Source organism: Sinohyriopsis cumingii, chromosome 4 (assembly GCF_028554795.1).
Source record: "Sinohyriopsis cumingii isolate HCF-2022 chromosome 4, ASM2855479v2, whole genome shotgun sequence".
Classification (NCBI taxonomy): Eukaryota; Metazoa; Mollusca; class Bivalvia; order Unionida; family Unionidae; genus Sinohyriopsis; species Sinohyriopsis cumingii.
In genome coordinates this window covers 92,979,456-93,000,876 of record NC_142964.1, presented here as the reverse complement: position 1 = coordinate 93,000,876, position 21,421 = coordinate 92,979,456, and the positions used below count along the sequence as shown (strand labels likewise).

At 34.4% G+C, this 21,421-nt stretch overlaps 1 protein-coding gene across 2 annotated transcripts in view; it reads left to right on the top strand.

Moving 5' to 3' along the window:
• The window catches only part of LOC149801686 (protein unc-13 homolog B-like), a 271,956-nt gene that overhangs the window by 117,247 nt on the left and 133,288 nt on the right, over positions 1-21,421 (top strand). For both annotated transcript variants that reach the window (XM_089955954.1, XM_089955953.1), the window contains exon 10: positions 3,844-4,009. In XM_089955954.1, coding sequence (XP_089812080.1) covers positions 3,844-4,009 — 166 coding nt within the window. The remainder of the gene's footprint in view (positions 1-3,843; positions 4,010-21,421) is intronic.

Here is a 21,421-nt window from a genome sequence, read left to right as displayed (position 1 = left end):
ATCCAGCCAGTGACCTGGTTTCATCACTTAATTTGCCTCATAGGGTGTGAATTTAGAAATCATTTATCTGGACCACACACTGGAGGAAGTTTGCCCATGCCTGGGTTAGATACTTCTATAAGTTTATCTCAGTGGTAGATAAAAATCACAAATGATCCAAAATTATTTTGGTCCCAAAGTACTGTATTTGTTATAACAACTGCACATGCCATAACAAATTGGACAACCCTCTTTTAGGGGTAAAAAAAATTGGCATAAAAGATTCCTTACTAAGCATCTGTCTTGCTTATGGCTTGCAGCATGTGATGGAAATTTCTGGTAAAACCAACATTGAACATCATGATTTTCTGCTAGTGGCATGTTAATGGTTAACTTTTTGAGTTAAATAAGTCTCAAACATGGATCTTATTTAGAGAGAGAATGCACCTCCAGTGCAGAGAGCATCCACATAGAAAAAGGGAGCTAATTCATCTATCATGTGTAATAGCATGATGGGGTGACCTTGTTTATGACATTGGTGTGTGCTTGTTGTGATAATCCTAAACATTGCAAAATCCATATAATAATTGTTTGTAAAAACAGAATATTTTATCAAATACAGTTGTTATTATATTATATGTAGCTAGTTTTAAGTTTTTATTGATAAAATTAATTCAGTTCAATTCTTATATAGGAAGCTTTTAAAAAAATTAAATAAGCTCAGTATTCATTGTAAATATGAAAGGCATTACCAAGATGTGAATTTGTTGGTGGAGACCTGTTTTGATAGTTATTATATACTCATTTTTGTCCCCATTAACTCTGCATTTTCAGAATCGTGCAATATTTTATGATATTGCACACCTTCATATTGCATTCACATGCACGACACATGTGCCCAATAGTAGTATAGTGTATTAGGAACTACTTTGTAAGCAAATCATGTGCACTCATGTAGTAGACACTTTACATTTTGGTTGATTAAATTTGTTTCTGAATGAATTAAATCTTCTGTTTTGTGGACTGCCACATACCATCTGCTTTGCAATATTCCACGTTAACATTTTTGATACAACGTTTCAGATTTAGGCTAGCGATAGATGCCAGACAGGTCATAAATTGCTGGGGTCCCTACAAATAACATGCGAGTGACAAGGCATAAACGTGTCTTCTTTAGCTGGTAATAAGAATGGCAAAAAATATATTTAGTTTTACATCCTGAATTTCCTCAAACTGTACTTTCTTAGTTCTGAAGATCCGACTTACATGAGCCATGTCATGGGCTCCAAAGCTTGATTACACATTTCAAAATTGTACTATAATTTTGACTATATTCCAAGTGCAAAAACATCCTCCCTACTGCACTCAGAATTAAATGAACATTATATTCTACAGCATCTTTTTGATAATTACAATTGAAAGAGTTCATAATTTGCCCACATTATGATTCCAAACATTCAGCAGAACAGAAACACACATGCAGATGAGTCAACATGCTGTTCCCTTGCTGCACAAATCAGATTTACTTCATGTAGCATTGACACAGGTAAATCCAGTCCATAATCACAAAGTTGAGTAGAATTGCCAAAAATACAAAAATTTGTTAATTCCAGACCAAATGGAAAAGTTGTTGCAAGGTGCATTCATTCACAGTATGACTCTAAATTGCAATTTTAAGTAGACCAAAATGATAATTTATTTCTAAAGAGATGTTGACTGTGCGACCAAGTTCAAATTTAGCTAGGGGGAGTTATGTATGCATTTATATGAATCAGTGCTTGTGCATTTAGTTTAAAATACAGCATAAATTCAGTTACTTTGTTTCATGTAAATTAATTTATTTCTGTTTATATAATTAAGCCTTAGGTAGAATAAGAAAATGAGCATATAATAAAAACATTACTGCATTTGTATGGGAAGATATGACTTCATTTTGTCGGATTGATATACTGCACTCCCAAGGTCATGCAGTATATCTGTCTCATAAAATTTGTTCATATTTTCACAGTAACCTATAAATAGCTTGACAGTTTACATATCCAGCAGGTATCTTCCATTTTTACATTCTCTGTGCATGTTCAAAGTCCTGCAAGTAACAGTTAATCACATGAAACTTGTTAGTTTAGCTTGAGAGAGGCAAACCGTGGATGCTTATCCACTGCTTTTAAGAAATCTTTATTAAAGAGCGATTACATTGAGCAATTTCATCAACTTCATTCTATAATTCCCTCTGTCAAAAGAGACCTTCACAAACGCTCTTTCTTTCCTAGAACCACTAGAATCTAGAATCTTTAACATCTTACCTTCAGAGCTGGTAATAGACCAGACCTTGCATGTTTCAAGGCATGTTGGCAATCATCCAGTCTATATTCAACCAACTCGGTATTTGTTTATTTTTGTTCATTGTTTATCTTTCACTTATCTGCTCATTCACTCGTCATTCATATTCCATACAACTGAAATACCTTGTAATCTTGATCCTGACTATGATTTCTGTCACTTCCACTGCAGTTCAGATTTCAGCTGTTATATTTTCCACTTCTGGCCTACTAGTTATTTTCTAACAAATATACAGGTAAAACCCGTTATAACGCAATGTTCAGGGTCCAAAAAATAACATCACGTTATAAGCGGGATCACATTAAATTTTTGTACAAAAACTTCCCCATAGAACATGTGCATTGAAATTTCAGTGTCATCAGTTTTATCTAACCTCTTGATCATATAGTATATTATTTGTTTTCTTCGTCAGGTTTCATCAGATATCAAATATACTTCAGTTTTGAATTGTATAAATGTCAATATGGTGGAAATGGTGCACATTGAATATAAGGCAACATTAAAATGCAGTGCTGGGATTAAAAATCTGCTTCGGATACGAAAAATTGGCTTTTCAGAGAATATGTATTTGGGCTGTTAAAAAGAGAGGTGACCTTAAATTCAAAAATGGGAGCCATGCTGCCATTGCATTGTAAGTGGAATCTCATTACAGTGAATCATGTTATAAATACGATTTGGGCAGAACCTGGTGTAGTTTGATTTTTTGGGGGGGGGTCTGGTTTAAAGTTTTTTGTGTGATTCAAGATATTTTAAGAGGAATATTGAAGGATGGCTCTTAACTTTTCTTGGTCAGTTTGTGTCACAGTGCCAGAAATAGCACTTTATGCTAAAATACCAAAGAAAACCACAGTGACTAAGAAATATTACATTGCATTCAACAGTGCGTGGAAATCGTAGTTTAAATGGGTGTAGGCAACTAGTAAAGGTCCTAAGTTTGCATGGTGTGTTTCAGACAAAGCAGATTGTAGATAGTAAATGGGGGTAACAAATTACAGGATAAGTGAGTATGTGCTGTAGTTTAGTTGTCATTACAGGTGATGCTTGATTTATGCCATAGATGCATTCCTAAGGTCATGGTGTAATGTGACAGTAATGTAAATGCATGTATGTAAGCTGTGCATTAGTCACAGCACATGGTGCCAGTGATGGTGTAAAAATAATGTCAGCGGTGCAAATAGAATGTTATTTATTTAACAGAAATTATGTTAAAATGAAGCATGTAAATCAAATAGTGTAAAGGGACTGTCATCTGTTTAAACAATTTCTCATAATATTCTATCAGTATTTAATGTGGTATTGACACCCATCATCTAGATATGCCAGGATTATCCAAACATAAATACCCCCTAACCACGTGACCTTCAAGACAGGCCTCCTGGGTTTCTATTAAAAATCACATAGACTTGTAGAGCAATTTACACATCTTAAAATGCTTTCAATGAGGATGTTGTCATTAGAAATTGTTTTGATTTTGTAATGTTTGTGATTTGTCTTATTCCTCTGTTACACTTGATCTTTTTTCAGTCCATTAAACAGTAGGTCTTCCACTACCAACATTAGTCGTCAAAGTACCCAGGATTATAGTGACCCTGACGTAATGTATGATGCACAGAATCACTCGAATATGCCTTCACCAGCACGAGCACGATGGATTGATGCATTTAACAAAGTTTGTGCACAATTAAGTGAGGTAAGAGAGAGAGAGATTTGTTTTTCTAACCTAAATATTATATTGTATTTGTGAAAGATACTTGGATAGGAATCCTGAATCTGTATATTTGAAACATAGATTTATTGAAAAAGATCCTTTTTAGAGCCAGAAAGTATCTATAAGTATTTTAGAACCTGTCTTGAATGATGTCCTTTTTTAGCCATGAAATCATGGCCTTGCAAGACAGATGGTTTCTTATGACGGGTCCTAACATTAAATTGTAGGTAAATATACTTAACACAGTTGTTAACTCATCCCTAGCTATCAGACTAGTTTTTTTTAATATTCAATCCTGTTTTTATACATGTGACAGTTTTGTGCACTGTGAAGCTTGTGAAGCAAAATCCTTGAGGAAACATTTGACTCACTGAAATTTTCATCAGCCTATAATTAGAAAGAAAACTAATAAAACTGTGCAACAATGAACCCAAAGTTAGAAATCAATATTACTTGAAAAATGATAAATGGTTTGACAACCCCAAACATATAACAAAAAAACATTCCGTGGTATTAACACAGTATATTCTTACAACCCAAAATGCATACAAAGCATATTCCATGTTACATAACAGTATATTATTACAACCCCAAATGTATACAAAACATATTCCATGTAACATGACAGTATATTCGTACAACCCCAAATGTATACAAAGCGTATTCCATGGTAATATCACTGTATATTTTGACAATCCCAAATGTATAACAAAGAATATTCCAAATGTATTGTAACAAAACGTTCTTACAAACCCAGATGTATACAAAACCTATTCCTTTGTAATATCACAGTATATTTTATAACCCCAAATTAATACAGAGCTTATTCAATGGTAATGTCACAGTATCTTTCAATATGGAAATTTCTGTTTGGATTTGATAATCCACTTAATGTGAAATTACATTCTTTTACCAACTTATTGTAACAATTAAGTTCTCTGGCTGTGGTATAACGTTCTTTGAATTTCAGCTTTGCTTAAAAGTATACATAGTACTGTATTTGATCTTTACTATGAATATGGGTGCAACTAAACAATGTAGTTCACACTTCTTTAGAAGAAATGTCTTTTTATCTGCTTAAAGTACCATATTTGCTCACATGTAAGTAAAGTCTAATGGCAAACAACATAGACCCCGATCTGCTGTCACATAATGCTCTGGCAGTCCAGAGTCTGTGTTCTTTGGTCTGATGGTCTGCTGTCACATAATGCTCTGGCAGTCCAGAGTCTGTGTTCTTTGGTCTGATGGTTACTGTATTTACCATACTCTAGGGGTAAGATAAATGCTTTTTTCTGTCCCATTACATATAGCTAAACTTTGTTTTATCTAGCTGATATGTCTCAAAGCTTACAGAATGAAACAAATTCTGTTAAATTTACAGCCCTCTCTTGCATGTTACAATAAAGTACATGTAGGTAAAGATACATGTAGGTAAATAGAATGCTCAATTGATTATATTTTGATAAACTAACCTTGTACTGCTCTGATTTTGTTTTGGTTCTTCATAATAATTTTTACTAAGGTGGGTTACAGAAGTATTCTTAATTACAGTTAATGAGGGGTATGTACCCTGCAGTCATCAATGTCTGTCTGTACCAATTATGGTAACATGATGGCAAAATAATGGAACCATGTGTGGTGAATAAATACACTGGGTAGAAAGAAATAAACTTATTATTTCATCTTGGGCTATCAAATACAAAAGTTTTTTTATTTACAAAGCAAGCCAACCACAGAAGCCAACATGAGATTCTTTAAAGGAAACCTTGTTTTTTTATATACAAAGTAGGGTGACCTAGGGAAGCCAACCTTGGTTTGTTTTAACTAGTATCCACAGGAATTTCAAACATAATTGAATAATTGGAACATTTTAGGTTCTCTATGTAAAATTATGTCTACATTCTGTGAAATCTAGCTTCAACTAAATAGGTTTAATTTGTGCAGCATGATAACAGGAAGTCAAAGTCAATATTAACTTTTAACTGAACATAGGACTACTTGCTACTAAATAAGTATCAGATTTGAAATTTGATCATGGGGTTGGGAAAACAAAGCAAGAGCTGCCATTACAAGCTAAGGACTTGTGTAAATTAGACCTGGCTTGTGAAAAAGGTAAATATAACTTAAATTAGGATTTTATTGCATCAAACACAAACAGTGTACAATAAAATACAAAACACAATCCGAATACGAGCTATTATGTCTTAAATGAAATAATAAGTACAGTAGTCCCCCTCTTATAAGGCCACCCCTAATACAGCAGGGAAGTGGCCTTATAATACGGGTGGCCTTTCTAGAGGGGGATGACAAATGCGAATAGTAAATATGAAAAAAGTCACAAGTACATTTAATTTTAAATATTTAATATTTTAATTAAAAAATCACATGCATGATGTGAAATAAATGTAAAACAAACTTTGTCATCATTTTCAAAAGAATGCTATGAATAACCATTGATATAGTTTTAAAACTGTCTTTATAATTATGTTACAGTTCACATCATCTGTCACTATGTTGGTAACAGTCTAAAAAACAAACCAGTCTCGTCACACTAAAAATATCCTTGCTGTTATATCCCCTGCATATATCGTTTAGTCTTTTGTTCCAATCTTCGACTACTTCATTATTAACATCAGCTGATTCGCCGCTAATGACAGAACACTTGATATTGTGTCGCACTTGAAATCTGTGCAACCATCTGTTACTTGCGGTAAAGTAGCCATATCCCAATTCAACTGACAAACTTTTTGCTTTTTCTTATCTTTCAAATCAGGATACAAATGTCTCCTGGCTCAAACAATCTTCCTTTCTCCGTCCATTTCACCTTTCCACTTCTGCAGAATTATTTCATTATCTTTCACGATATTGTTTATCTTAGTCTTTCCGACGTTAGATTTCTGCAAGGATCCTCAACCCCCCCCCCCCCCGTCAGTTGAATTACTTTCATGTTCTCCTCTGAACTGAGAATTTTTATTTTCCTCAATGACATGTTGATCTTTTTGCATTAAGTTATTCATGTTGCCAACTACAATACTGATAAAACAATTTTGTATGCATCTAAACAAATTGCCGTGTGTTTTTAAAGGAAGTGATCTTGTCACGTGATTCGTTAGTCGCAGTCTGGTACCCTATTGTTTTTATACATTTCTTGAAACTAAGTGAGAGAAGCCAAAAGGGCTTCGATATGTACCATTAACATCACACAGATTTGACCTCGCGGCCGCTAGGATTCGTAATTTTGACAATTATTGTCAGTAGTAAGAGCCACTGATTACCAAAGTGAACAAGCTCAACATCTTACTAAGGGAAGCCATAAAGGCTATTAAACCATTTTCCTGCTGACTTGGGTATTGTACATCGATACTGCCACTTCTCAGCTGTTACTATTGTTTGATAATTGTAATCTTAACAATTATCAGAGTGACTAAACCGGACATCTTATGATAACACAGCAGTAAGGCTAATTGGATTACATGTACGTACCCTTTTGTATGGATTAAAATTTGAGTCTTTCTCGGTTTTTATGGAATAAATTTAGCTTCTCGTGAGGCATAAATGATATAATATTAACCTTAGTGGTAAATGTACTTTACTCAACACTTCTTTCAGTAACGAAAACCTGACATCGGGAAACAGAAATCGGATTACTTAACACACGTTATGAATAAAATACTGGTTCTGGATACCTATTCAAATAAAATGCAGCCGCTTGTGAGGGGTAAATTTTATAATTTTGCACTAACATGCTGGCCGCTGGTCGCGTTAGCCGGGTGGCCTTTCACGAGGGGTACTTTTGAACACAAACTCGTTGGTGCCAACGGATTCTGGCTGCAAGGAGCGGGTGGCCACTGGTCAGGGGGGCCGTTCAAGAGGGGGACTACTGTAGTAAACACCTCAAGGTAAACATTATTGATGGGCACTTCACTTTGCAGCAAGTAATATTTAATTTAATATTTCAAATGATTAAATGTGGATAATAGTAAAATGAAACAGATAAACATAGTTCATGCTATATGAATTTCTTGATGGGAACTGTGGCATAAAAATGTAAAATGCATACATCTAGAATTTCCAATATTACTTCTAGATTTATATAATTTTATTCCTCAGAAGTGTGCAGTTAGGATGAAAGGTGTAAATAACTCTGATTTTTGTTATTTAAAAAAAAATAAGATTTCCATTTGAGTGCATTTTTGGAGATGCAAGTTTCAAATGATTTCATTTTTAAATACTACAATTGATACCCTTTGTTAATCATTTTATCTGCTAAGCATCAGTATTATGATCAAAAATATGTCCGATAATTTACGACTGTTCCAATATGTACAGTAAATATGGTATTCCTAACAAGTTGTACATATCAAGATCTGCAGGCACATTATGTGATGGCAAATCTGACTGTGTAGTTTGATGTTGGACTTAACTTATAAGCATGTTCAGATGGTAATTCAAGAAGCAAATAGTTTGAGTTCCAATCAGTCAGAATACCTTGTGGCTTTTCTGCATGATTCCATCGTGGAAATACTTTAGTAGCATTACTACAATGTACCAAAAGGAAAACTTAGTTATGTTAAGGTATTTGTGGCAGAATTTAGCTACTGATATATCAAATTCATTATGATACTTATATGGCATTATTTTCACAGGTACAATAAAAGAGTTCTCAAGATTTCTTGCTTGAAATATGAAACTTGTGAATGTTTTGGCTCAGAACATGTCATCTCTGTTGATTTCTCCTAATTGATGCCATGATGGTGTGTGACCTGCACATGACATTACTTGTCCTAATTAATGCCATGATGGTGTGTGACCTGCACATGACATTACTTGGTAAACAAGGTACATATGTATGAAGTGGTAGATACCATAGTATTTCTGAGGTGTTTTTCCAGTCTTTACAGAAAGGCCCAAGTGTGTTCTGACTTGACATCATGACAATTTAATTGTTGGAATATTTATGAATTTGTGGGGGACATTAGATATAGCTGAGGTTAAATACTTTAGAGTTTCTACCAATTAGGTAATACCCCTTATGTAGTTTCTCAGATTTGAGTCCCTTATGTAATTGCTCAGATTTGAGTATGTGTAATTCATCAGTCTGATTAAAACCAGATCTCTGCTGTCCTATGTGAAGATCTGATGAGGACTGCTTAAGGGTCATGTTCTGGTGACCTTTTAATTAGCCAATGGAAATGCAGCTTTCAAAAATCTGAAAGTGAACCAAAAATCATTTAGTACACATTCATGCTCTTCATCCACACTGCTCAGTCTCCAAATGCAAAGATATAAAACTTAATCTGATTGGCTGTTAAAATTAGCGATTATGATAATAACATAGGGTACTAGAACATGACTCTTAAGCGGTCACTGTCAGATCTTCATGTATAACAGTGGAGATCTGATTTTAATCAGATTGTGTAATTCTGGCATTTTCAGTTGTTTTTTATGAAAGAGTGTAATTGCTCTGATTTTGTGCTTTTGACATTATGTAATGTATACCAGCACATTGCATCAGTTTAAAGTGATGAGTTTGTTGCCAAGCTTCCCTATCTACTGTTGGCTGTCATTAAGCATTTTTTGTTAAAAATTCCACTGGAATGCTGACCAATAGCAAGCTGGTTTGTTTTTTATTATGTAATTATGCCTGGAGTCAGACACCTGTTATGTTTTCAGTATGGTTTAAGACACCAATTGAGTTTTCACTACATGTACAAATTCATAGCAACCAAAACTACTCTGAAAGTAACAAATTTATGTGTATCATTATCTATCTGTGATTTGTCAGGTGTAATTATGGTGCTCTGTTCTAAAAATCATCTACTTTGTTTGCAATCTTAGAATGGTACCTAAATGATTGGTCATTGTTTAGTTTTGTATGGTATTATTTCAAGTGAAAAGAAACAAAACATCCATTGATTTAATCATTAGATTTTATATGCATATTTTAAACAGTCCAGCAATGGAATTTTGTTGACTCTGAATCTTTAATCAGATCGGCAGCTGCTAAAATAGCAAATACCCAAAGTTGAGGCTTAGAGTGTAGTGTTACTCATAATAACTTGACTCTTGTGGATGCCACTCTAACCTGTGAAAAGTTTCTTTGCATTGTTTAGCATTATTTTATCCCTAATTATTATCATGCACGGATAAGTTGCGAGAATGCTTTAAGTGCAGGGATGGGTGTGGATCCTATTTTATCTTACCGAAAATATGCAAAAAATAGGCCTTTATTCACTGAATGTGAATAAAATCGTGTTCAAAACTGGTACATAAAACATTGACATATCACCCGTTTTATAGTTGACAATGAAAGATATTGCTAAGAAATCGGGAATTGTCATCATGAATTTCGTAGCTTTTAATAAGTCATTTAGTTTGTTAAATTTTTCTTTAAAAAACTTACTCACCACTGGTAGCATTTTATGAAATGAATACCAACAAAATAATTCTTGGCAAGCAAAATTTGTGTTTCATTTTTAAGTTTTTTATTAAGTTTGCATATAATCATCATAAATGTGATATAACCTCTTGTATTCAAACATGAAAAATGTCAGTCAGCCCTAAAAGTGGCACATATGAACAGTTCTGTGAGAACCTAAATATGTGCTTTATCTGTGACACATGGAAGTGTTCCATTGTTACAGTTAATTTAAAGTTGCCCTGATTGTACTTTACGGTTAATTAGGTCTTTGTATCAAAATATATAAATGGAGTTTGCATGTAATATTAAAGTTTCCAGACATTAAAATCCTACTTGCGTAAGAGCTACCAGTCATGGTCATGTGTCATGTTAGCTCATTTCAGTTTGAACATTCCAAGTTTTAAACATTAGGATGTAATTAATGTAACTAAAGTAATTAGCATTAAACCATTCATTATGCTTATTCATAGATGTGACTACAGATAGCATGGGTTCCAAGCAAGAAGTGTATGTGGTACTTGTTAAGCTATGTGTCGATGATGGGATTCATTATGGGGAAGCGAAATCCAAACATTTAAGGTTATATTGCCCCCATTTTCTGTCCTTATCACTTTGAGGGGTTCAAATAAAACTATAGTGTGTGGATATATTTTTATTTACAAGTATGCTTGTTTCATCATGTGAAATCTGTGTTTGCAAATAAGAATATGTCTGAGAGTTTGCAAGTTTGCTCACAGGAGCAAGTGTCACGTGTTTAGGCTCGAATAAATAGTAACACAAGAAAGAGTGAAAACAACAAGCTTAAAAAATATACAATAATTTATTTCCCTGAAAAAATTCTGTAAAAATGAAAAAATATGAACTTATGGTTTTATAGAATCAAATCCAAAAATATCCAAGAAGAAAATTTTAGTAGTCCTAATAACAAAATGTTCTACTGATTTCAAGTTTGAATCCCGATGAAAGAGTCCAAGATGGAAGACAATGACGTATGGTGAAATCTGTAGTGTTGAATTCTACAGTTCCTTGTAGAAACAAGAATTATCACTCTGGTTTCTGATAGCTAATAAATTTTTATAAAAAATTGTCCTTGTTCCACAATATTACATGAGCACATGTATTTTCCAGAAAAATAAAAGAATTGATCCTTTTGAATCCAAGTAATTTGAAAAAACTCCAATCAGCACAACATACAACTTCTAGTTTAACAGCCCATCTTCTACTGAGAATAATTTTCCAAAATAGAGGTTATATGGTCTTCAAAAACGTAAACTAAAGGGGTCACACGATCATCTTTTCGAAGGTTATAGAAAATAAATACTTGTTAAAGATCACGCCTATCCAGTGTGACCCTGACAAAAACCAATCATTTTACCCTAAAAGTCCCATCTTGACCTCAACAACAACCAATCATTTTAAAATAAAATAGAACTTGTTTACGTGGATGCTACAATTTTTGAAACAAGGTCAGGATTTAGATCAACGCCTGGTGTTTATAAAACAAACAGTCAAGGTCAAACTATTTTCTGAAAAAAGTATCATCTCTAGTGAATAAATTTACATTACACGAGCATGTAATGAAAAATAAATGAGTTAAAACTGACAAACAATTAAATTTGAAATAAATATATATTAAATCAGATACATGTATAATTAAATCAAATATACATAACACAAGTTTTCCATGTTTATTTATTTTTTTATTTCACTTAAATGATTGTAGAGGGTCCCCAAGTGGCCAAGTGCTCTAAAGCGCTCACCATTATGGATCACTGCCATCTCACCTCTGTCTGCGTGGGTTTGAGTCTCGGGCTCAGCCAATGTGGGTACATGAGAAAGCTTGCCAGTAGTTTCTTGTGGGTCAGTGGTTCTTTCTGTGGTCTTCCCGGGTTCTTCCTCCACCATTTTTACTGTCCACCATGTATAGCCTATCTTGTGCTGAAAATTGGCATTAAACCCTATAAGAACAACATGATTGTAGAGTATGAACTGGTTTAGAATAATGCATAGCATGGTTTGATTATATAACAGTATGGGCCAGTTTTCAGGAAGAAAATTAAAGTTTGCATTTCTGGAAGTTTTACAGATTTTTTTATCACCAGAATATTGTTAACAAAATTGCTCTTGTCAGAAGTCTACCACTGAACTTCAACATAGGAACTTGAGCTGTGTGTCTTTTCATTATCACTTTTTGTGTGTAGTTTCTATAACAGAAACTTAACTAGATACTTCTTAATTTGGATAGAAATTTAGTAATGATTTTGCCACAGGCTGTGACAGCAGTGGAATTGTTATTTGAACTGGACCAGTTGCTTAATGCATTTTAATGTTTGTATGAATCACCATATTCCTTAATCTTATCCTATGAAATGAATGGCAGTAAACACTATGGGTAAATAATTTTTTTCTTTGACTAACAGCTATGATAACAATTACCAATCATCAGTGAATTAATGCTCATAAAGAGAAGAAGATATAATATGTCAAATAATAATAATAATAATAATATTTCAATAACATAAGGAATTTGCAACTGTCAAATGTTGAGCAATTAAATAATATATGTAGTTTGATATTGATGAATAGCAATAGCAGTGTAAATCTATGCTAATTTTTTTTGGATCTTGAATTTGAAAAAACATTAAGGATTGTTCTTACACAGGTTCTTGTCATAGCTTGAAAATAATAAGTTACCATTTAGTGAGTTGGTAATTTTTGAAACATTGTTGGCATCAAAAATAGCAACAGAACAAAATTACCTAGTGTGATACTGCTTGAAATAAATAAAAAAATAAGGAAAGGCTTTAAAGGCAGTTACCATCTTAATAAAGCTAATTACCACCAGTAATAAAAAAATAGTTAAACATGTTACTCTCAGATCTGGACATAATATCAGGACTTTAAATAAACAGTAGTCTACTAATCTTTGGTTAGACTTGTAAATTTCATAATTTCAGTAGTCCAATGACGAGGTAAGTTCATGTTGTTGCCAGTTGGGTAATGAAGGACTATTGAAGATTCAGCAGGACTAGTAAATTTATCAATCTTCTAGTTTGTCTGGTTATAAAGAACTTTGTTAAATTCTAGGCCTGTCATAAGTGTGATGATTTTCCCATAGATACTGACATCTGTTTATCTATCCATTTATTTGCTTAGTTACTATATATTAATTATAGTTAATATGAGTATTTAACATAATTTCATTGACAACACCATTATGTGACCATAAACCACTTCTGTATAAAGTGTTACATGGAAAGCAAATGGTACTAAATATAGTCACGTAACCCAGCAATTTAAAATTAATACAAAGAAAATGGCGTTTATTATGGTTTTTGATCCATGGAAGTAAATTCATCTTCATTGTGCGTATTTTGAATCAATGAAATGAAAATAAAGCATACAAACTCTCCTCTATTATATGTGCATAGAAAGGGCAGATTTTACATTATTAAGTTGGAATCATGACATGTGGAGAGTTTTGTTGAAGTCAAGGCATTCAATAAAAACTTTAAAATCTTTTTTAAATATTAACAATGTTTACAATGAGTGCTGATGTGTGTGTGTTGTGTTTATGTTTGTGAGTCTGTGTGAGAGAGAGAGAGAGAGAGAGAGAGAGAGAAATAGAGGGGTGTTTGAAGTTGCTGGATTAACAAAATAAAACAATCAGTATTGCTGAAGTGTACATCATGTTAAATTTGAAAACAGCCAGATAATACTGATTGTTGGTTACATTTTATCACCCTCTGGTATATTTGGCTTTTCTAAAATTTTCCTGAAATAATCAATTGTCAAGAAACAACCTTTCATTGTTTACAGTCTTTGACTAACATTAACAGCTAGTCCATCACAATGAAAGGGTGGAATGGCTGATAGTGACACTTGAAGTCTACTAAAATTCTGATATATGATTTATCGTGGCAGTGGACAAATCAAACATTTACTATTAAATGGGTTTTCATTCATTTTAAAGTTAATTATCATAGCACTACCATACAAGATGGTACCAGATTCTTTTGTAAGATGTCTCCATGATGTTTTTGGTATGTTGTAACACTAGCTCAGTTCCATGGAACTTATTAGAATGTCAGGCAAATTCTCAAAACACTCTTTATCTCTCTGTTTTTGCAATACAAAGAGCTGGCAAAGTAACTTCAGAAGTTTTATTTTTTTTACCTGGCCATAACGTCAAGAGTTCTTTTAGTATAGCCCTCTTCAGTTGTCCATCAGTCAGCAATTGCTTGTTACAACTGATTCAATTTCAGTCAGACTTGGAATATGTTCTTATACATATATCATCAAAATCTTAGAAAAATTTGATGATGAGTGAGATCCATACATATTACTGAGGTGACTTTGCATCCAGTTGATTGACCTTGTTAATATTCTGGAGGTCCTGTTCCTGACAGAAGACAGTAAAATGTGTCTTGAAAGACCACTGCTTCAAAAGACCACCCATCTTAAGAAGTCCTCAAAGCACAGAGTGATCATTTATTTAGTATTATGACCTGTAATGAGAGACCACCTGTTTTGAGAAACTAGTTTTTTGGCAGAAGGGTTGGTCTTTCAAGATCAATTCTACTGTATATACATTTATCATTAAGATTTCAGATGTTTTCAGTTATGAGCTAGATGAACACAGTCTGTGTGGTTATATCAGTTGGCTGAGTTTTTTTAAAAACTTTCTAGAGTCATTCTTTCTGATCTGATTTTTATCATGTCTGGAATACATGCTTGTGTTTGTATCATCAAGACCATGGGCAGGTTTGTATCATCAAGACCATGGGCAAGCTTGATATGTGTATATTGAGAAGTTGATCTTCAGGTTGATTCACTGAGCTTGTTACCATCCTGGAGACAATCTGGTTAGAAATTATAAATGAATGAAATACCTGGCTTTGTGCATTTGGGGGGTGGGGTAGGGAATACATACTGCCAGGGGACTTGGCAAATACTGTAATGGATTTGTATCATATCCAGTTTGGGGATATAGCTGATGTAAATGTGATGTAAATTAAACTACTCTTGCAGGTTTTAGTGGATAACTCTGAATCTTATTACACATTATGGTCATTATCAATGGATATGCATGCTGATGAATTGATGTCTATGAATTCGCATTTTTTTCAGAAGAATTTTGTGTTGTCCTCTTAATACCGATACATCTCCATCATCATATTGATTGGGATGCTGGAGGGGTGGGGGTATATTTATTTTTAGACTATTGCTGACAGCTCTAGTTTTGTTCAACTTGCTAATTTGAAGGTTATCATTGTTATATGAATTTTTCATTTATAAGAGTTTAATGTTAATTTTGTTTGCTTCTTTTATTTTTGTTAGTCATTTCCCATATCACACAGCTTACATAATATCCTTTAGGTATTATTTTGTAGTGTGATGTAACAGCTGACATTCTGATCAATGATAAACAAATAAAAAAACAACATTAAACTCATAAATAACTGGTTACTTATACCAGTCAGCAAGGACAATCATTAAAACATCAGCTGATACCCCCAGTATGCTACAGGTGTTACCATATGTGGGATATGAGGCTCTCTACCAGATCTCTCCACCTTTTTAATGGTTTAATGCAAGATGCAAATGTTCAGTTGTAGAATTGCAAATCAGAGTTTTGAAATACTGGCTAGTTAATCAGTTTGTCACATAAAGGGCACCTAAAAGTTTCTGGATTTTTTCGCTATGCCTTACTTAATGTTTGTATCCCATCTTGACTTTGATTGAATAAGTTTTTAATGAGCATATTGTGTTATGACATTGGTCTGTATATCTTTCTGTCTATTCCATACATATTGTGTTATGACATTGGTCTGTATATCTTTCTGTCTATTCCATACATTGTTTCTGTGCAATAACTCAAGTCCCCTGCCATCCACCATTACAAAAACTTTCAAAAGCTTGTATTTGGGGTAAGGAAGAAGTCTGTCAATTTAAAGATGAAAAGTTCAAAGGTCAAGGTTACTTACTGAATTAATCAAACAATAACATTATTTCTGTGCAACATAGACTAAACATTGTTGATGGCCTGTACATTTGGTAAGGAAGGAACGCTGAAAGAAGAAACATGTTTTTTTATCATGCCATTAGTTCTGCATTACAGACCTGGACTGAACATTGTAGATGGTTTGTACCTGAAGTAAGGAAGAAGCCTATTTATTTCGGGGGGTAAAATATTACAGGTCAAGGTCACTGAGAGAGGAGTAAGGAAGAAGTCTGTTTATTTAGGGGTCAAAGTTTAAAAGTCAGAGTCATTGTGACTGAAATATGAAAATTAGCTCTGCACAGTACTATATATATACATCGTAAACCAGGAATAAACTTTGTCGATGGCTAGCACTTAAAGTGAGGTAGCAGCATTTTTTATTTTGCGTGAAAAGGTAAAAAGTCAGGGTCACTGGATGAAAGATAGATATGGTACTTCACAGATATTTCATGTCTTGACCATGTATCTTCAGAAAAGTTTGTGGATAGCTTTCACCTTGGATAAATAAATAAAAACATTTGTTTTTTGGGTCAAATGGTCAAAAGTCAATGTCATGTGACTGAAGGAAGAAACACCAGTAGTTCTAGCTCACATACGTGGCCCAAAATTTGGGAAGGGCTTGAAGTTAGGGTAGGAAGGGGTCAACAGTCAAGTCATTTTGACCTGAAGAAGAACAGATTTTCACAGTAACATTTTTTTTATGAGCAAGTTATTTGACCAGTGTGTGCGTGTGAGTTGGATTTTTAATGTAGCTTTTACAATTTTGCAGTCATATCGTTATGTCTGCAGTGTGGCAGCTCATAGTGATGTCTAGCACTGGTGCATCATGTTGCAGACATGTAGCATGATGTCACACCCAGTCACATTATCTTTACACCACGTCGAAAAGTCCTAACACTACCCTCTTAATGCTGAGTGCCACGCAAGGCAGCTGTTGGTACCATAAGTCTTTGATATGACTCGGATGGGGATCGAACCCATGACCTTCTGCATCCGAGGTGGATGCTCTAACCACTAGGCCACTGGAGCAGTCAGTTATTTGACCAAACATCATGGATAGCTTGCATTTAGGGTATTAAAAAAAGTATAGAATTTGGGGTCAAAAGTTGAAAGGTTCTGGTCATGATAAGTCTAATAAGGAAATAATAGTATCTGCACAGTTGGTTTATTTCAAGACTCCATACTTGAAGCAAAGTTTATGTGGTTGAGATTATTAGTGCCTACATAAAGGACTTGTTAAGAGTTTATTTAAAGTAAAAAATTAAATGATAGCTGCCATTGAATAGAGCTTAATATGAGTGAATACCTCTTTAAGCTTAAAAGTTCATTAGGGCCTTGCTTGTCAAAGTTATGCAACTTTATATGTAGATGACATGTCAGTCAGCTTTTTGCATTGCATTGAGAGGATTTGTTTTCTTTGATATTCCATCCTCCTATGCTTTGCATTCCTAAGCATAAGTTTATCTTGTACTGTTGGATTTAATAGCAGTAATACAGTACTTGTTACCATTGCATTGCAGCCCTTTTCCATTTGCCACAGAGTCTCTAGTCCAAGCTAAATATTCCAGTTAGTAATCAATAATTGGAAGCTCAGACCCAACAGCCAAATTTGGTGTGCAGCTTCATATTGATAACATCTCTACATTTAAACTTCAGATGTCTACTTCCTGTTAGATTAATTGCAAGGATACAGTGTCATTGATCAGTGAAATCATGTCCCGTTTTTTGGGACTTGAAATAAATTTTCCACCCTAACAATTTCAGGAGTCATTTTTTTGTTTGGCTTTCAGTCGTTGAATTCTTGCATGAATTTGATTGGCAGCATTTTAAACCATCAGTTTGTAGATCTGTGGTGAATCATTTCTCCATTTGACGCCTTTGCTGTCACAAAGTTTCTGTGTCACAGGTCCTGTTTAGCAAATAATAGTAAGTTGGATCCACTGTGATGTACCTGTTACGAATAGCTCAGGTTCAGTTCCATTACTAAGCAATCTAAAAGTAGCTACTTTTTGATAGATGATATATCTCATAACCTTGTTCTAATCTGATGAGGGATTGACTATGTATTGGTAAACACGAATAATGTAGATGACAATAGGATCCATTGATGCAGCATCAGTTGAATATAAGAAAGAATTATGTCCAGGGCATTCAAGTCAAATTACTAACATGTCTGCCTTAGGGACTGTCAGAGTAGAGATTGGTATATGCCTTTTTGCAAAGTTTGCAGTTGAAGTGGAATGAAGGTATGAAAATTAATATTTCCATATTAAAGCAAGATGAATTAGCTCATATTTGAAATTTTAACTTTAAGAAAATTACACCACTCAAAAAGACACACCTTATATACTCTCATAGAAGCCAATTGATGTATAAGTCACCCCCACACTAAATAGGTAAAACAATAAAAAGACAGTGACCTGACATGAGCTGACCCATAAGTCCAGCCATATTGTAAATCTTATTAATCCATCGGAATGGATGGTCATCTTCACATGGCGTATCAGTACAGAAGGTCCTGGGGGTTCAGGTTGGGCATGTGATCTCGCCCTTGGCAATCTACAATAACAATATATACCTTTGGTCAACAAGAAAATGTTAATAACTTCAAGTTTAGACCTTGTCCTCTGGATAAACCAACCAACCTTCTTCCATGCATTTATGTTTTCATAAATTATTCAGATTACACACGAATATATTTGGTAAATGTTTATTTAATTATTTATGGTCATAAAAACAGCATAAAATAGAATAGTTTAATTGATCTAGAAGAATCAGATTGTGTAATCAAATTAAACTAATATGTAATGTTTTACAATTCATCTTCAGGTGAAAATAGCAGGCTATAACAGATTCATGCAAAACATTGCATAGTATGCTTCACCTTGGGGTGGAGGTGGGATGGGGGTGAGGTTGGGCTTATAAAAATAAGGACACTATTGAACTTTAGTTAACAATTTTGACTTCCAAATTCCATTTGTAATTAGACAGCAGTTTGTAAATTTGATATTGGTGTAAATATCTAAAACTTCTATAGCAAATTTAGACACATCAGCAGTTTGTAGCTAAAGGATGTTTGGAAACCAGTATCCTGCAAGAAACAGTTGGTACAGAGTATAAAGTAGCAAGATGGACATAATCTGTAATGAGTTTTAACATTCAACATTTAAAGCACTTGAATTCAAAAATATAAATACTAGAATATTGAGAAGAAAGGATTGTAATGTTGTATATTGTGGGATACTTGAAGAAGCTTCTGATGACTTTGCTTGCTATGTTCAGCTTGTACCAAGTTTTGCTCATGGTGTTTAATTCCTGCAGGTTTTGTTTCCCTGTGCTGCAAAAAATTTAATGCTGTGTAATTTGCCTAAGACATTTTATCCAAGTAAGATTTTTTTGGAACTTATTTTATATGCGTTTATGCCAGCTCTTTTTCCATCTTATCCTGGTCTTCCTCTTCCATGTCATTTATAGATCACATCGTATAAAATCATTGTGCCCTTCTTTCTGTTTCTAATTCTCTAGCCAGTATTTTGTCGGCTTATACTGTTCTTATCATTTCTTTTTGTTTTGCCAAACTTTCTTCTACTATGCCTTTTACCTCTGGTTCTTGTATTTTGTTATCTGTGATAACAGGGACATAGGTTTATCATGTAAACCAGTATATTTCAAAGCAATGGAATTGTCAAATGCTTTTAGATGCTTGCATTCTTTTTGCTTGTAGAAATTAAAATTTGCTCTGGCTTTCTATTGACAAAGCAATTTCGGTTGACTGTTGTAGGTTGGCAAGGGTCACCTATATTGCCTCTAACAGGTACAAAGTTTGTCCTAATTAGGAAGAATGGGCATCTAGTTTACCATACTCAGACATTTATGTTCTTTGTTTTGACAATTTCGTTTTGGCCTTTTAGCAATGGTACAAGAAGATGGTAAAGACAGCCTTAAAAACGTTTCAAGGGACACTCTCCCCATCTATCTGTCATGTATTATGTGCAAATGGATGAATGTTCATTCTGCACTTTATGCACAGATGCAGTGTGGGATTTAGTTGAAAGATGGTGCACACATTTAAACAGGCAGAATGAAACAGGTTCTTCTTCATGAATGGCACTTGCCATTCAAGAGTCACCAACTTGCAACTTGGGAAGGATCAGAGTTACTTTCTGGTTTATGAAAGTCACCAGATCATTGAAGTTGGGGGTGGGGGGGACATCAAGGTACTTCCTGAATTAAGGAAGTCTCTGACATCCCAGAGGAAGTCATGCCTTTCTGGTATAAGGAAATTGGTTCTAGCTTTATATTAACTTGGTACATGTACCTGTTAAAGGCAGTGTTGGTGATCCTTGTCAGCCTACAACAGTCAACTTAAACAGCATTGTCAATATAAAGCTAATGGCTAATTTCTTTACACCAGAAGGGCAGAGGGGATGAGATTGTTGATTTTGCCAAGTTCCTGAGACAGTGATTCTTTTGACAGTTATTGTTACTTGAATGGTTGTGATGGTCACCAGGTTCCAAATCAAGCAACTGGTCACTTGCTAGAACCTCCAGTCGCCAGGACACTGGGTTAAGCTTACCAGTGACTGGGCACCAGCCACCTGGGATAGCCAGATACCTGTCACTGGGCATGCATTACTAAGTACCTTAGGTCAAATGCAAGTCATTAGGTGTTTCATCTTTAATGGTCTTTTTGTTTCCCTGACCTGGACAAGGGAACAGCCTGCTTCTTGTAATTGTTGTTGTAGGGTTTAATGCCATTTTTCAGCACAAGATAGGCTATACATGGCGGCCAGTATAAATGGTGGAGGAAGAAACCGGGAAAACCCCAGAAAGAACCACTGACCCACAAGAAGCTACTGACAAACTTTCTCACATATCCACATTGGCTGAATCCGAGACTCGAACCCACGCAGACAGGTGAGATGGCAGTGATCTGTAACAGTGAGCTCTTTAGACCACTCGGCCTCTT